The sequence below is a fragment of the Lipotes vexillifer genome, unplaced genomic scaffold (genome assembly GCF_000442215.2).
Source record: "Lipotes vexillifer unplaced genomic scaffold, Lipotes_vexillifer_v1.1 scaffold788, whole genome shotgun sequence".
NCBI classification, from domain to species: Eukaryota; Metazoa; Chordata; class Mammalia; order Artiodactyla; family Lipotidae; genus Lipotes; species Lipotes vexillifer.
Genome location: NW_006791862.1, coordinates 1274702 through 1276040, shown reverse-complemented (window position 1 = coordinate 1276040; position 1339 = coordinate 1274702). Strand labels below are relative to the sequence as shown.

Here is a 1339-nt window from a genome sequence, read left to right as displayed (position 1 = left end):
ACATAACAAGTTCTTCGACGCCGTGACCTAATCAGAGAGAACCTCGGTGGGGGTACTGGTTGCGCTTCGAGTGCATCGACTTTCTACTTCTCAGGCCTGAAACAATGAGCTGGATCAATCCATTGCTTTTGACTGCCAATCAGTGCTGCGCGCTGATTGGTCCTGGTTAAGGAAACGGAAGAAAAGGTGTGCACGTGGGGCCTGCGGCGAGAGGCCTGGGCGCCGGGGAGGGAGCACCTCCTGGGAGAGACCATGGCGTCGCTCAATTGCAGCACCGCTGTCTGCGTTATCTGTTTGGAGAAACCCAAATACCGCTGCCCCGCCTGCCGCGTGCCCTAGTGAGTGCCGGGGGTTGTGGGCTGCGGACGGGTGGCGGGGTGGCGAGAGGGTCCGCGCGGCCTTCGGGGCTAACGCGGCCTGTGGCTTTGTTTTTACAGCTGCTCATTGACCTGCTTCCGGGAGCACAAAGGTAAGGCCCCCTCCTCGTGCACGGCAGCCCCCACGTCCTGTCGCTGTCACCTGCTCCCTCCCGCCCTTGCAATGCCTGATCCTGTGGGAGCTCCCCCTCCTGGGCGGGGTGGGAGGGCGGATACTTCTACCTGCGAATGTCTCTCCACATTTTGGACAATCGAAACCGTTTTTTCTGGGGCTTCCCTGGTGGCGCAGTGGTTGAGAGTCCGCCTGCCGATGCAGGGGACACGGGTTCGTGCCCTGGTCCTGGAGGATCCCACATGCCGCGGAGCGGCTGGGACCCTGAGCCATGGCCGCTGAGCCTGCGCGTCCGGAGCCTGTGCTCCGCAGCGGGAGAGGCCACAGCAGTGAGAGGCCCGCGTACCGCAAAAACAACAACAACAACAACAACCTTTTTTCTGCCCTGCTTTTCCTTCTACGTACCATTCTCTCTCTCTTTTTCTCTCTCTTTCTCTTTCTCTTTCTCTCTTTTTTTCTTTTTTTTTTTGCATGTGCTGCGTGGCATGTGGGATCCTAGTTCCCTGAACAGGGATGGAACCCCTACCCACTGCATTGGAAGTGCAAAGTCTTAACCACTGAATCGCCAGGGAAGTCCCCTATCCTCTTTTTCTTCTTTAAAAATAGTCGACCAGTTTTGCCGTAGAAGTCTCCACTAGCTGTTCCTTCCTCTTAGTGTATTGACGCAGCTCCGCATCATTTGCTGCGCTGGCTGAGGTTAACGACGTTTTCTTTCTTTCTTTTTTTTTTTCGTTTTCTTTCTTTTAAATAATATCTTGATAGAAACGTGGAGGTAGTTAAGTTTACAATAAGGAGCAAGGTCTTTGTCAAGTCTGCATTTTTTAAGTCTCTTCAACCCGCGCCTCTAGTC

General features: G+C 54.6%; 1 protein-coding gene across 3 annotated transcripts in view; it reads left to right on the top strand.

Moving 5' to 3' along the window:
• The first annotated feature begins 252 nt into the window (after positions 1–252).
• The window catches only part of ZNHIT3 (zinc finger HIT-type containing 3), an 8736-nt gene continuing 7649 nt past the window's right edge, over positions 253–1339 (top strand). For all 3 annotated transcript variants that reach the window (XM_007464897.1, XM_007464896.1, XM_007464898.1), the window contains exons 1-2: positions 253–338; positions 438–469. In XM_007464897.1, coding sequence (XP_007464959.1) covers positions 253–338; positions 438–469 — 118 coding nt within the window. The remainder of the gene's footprint in view (positions 339–437; positions 470–1339) is intronic.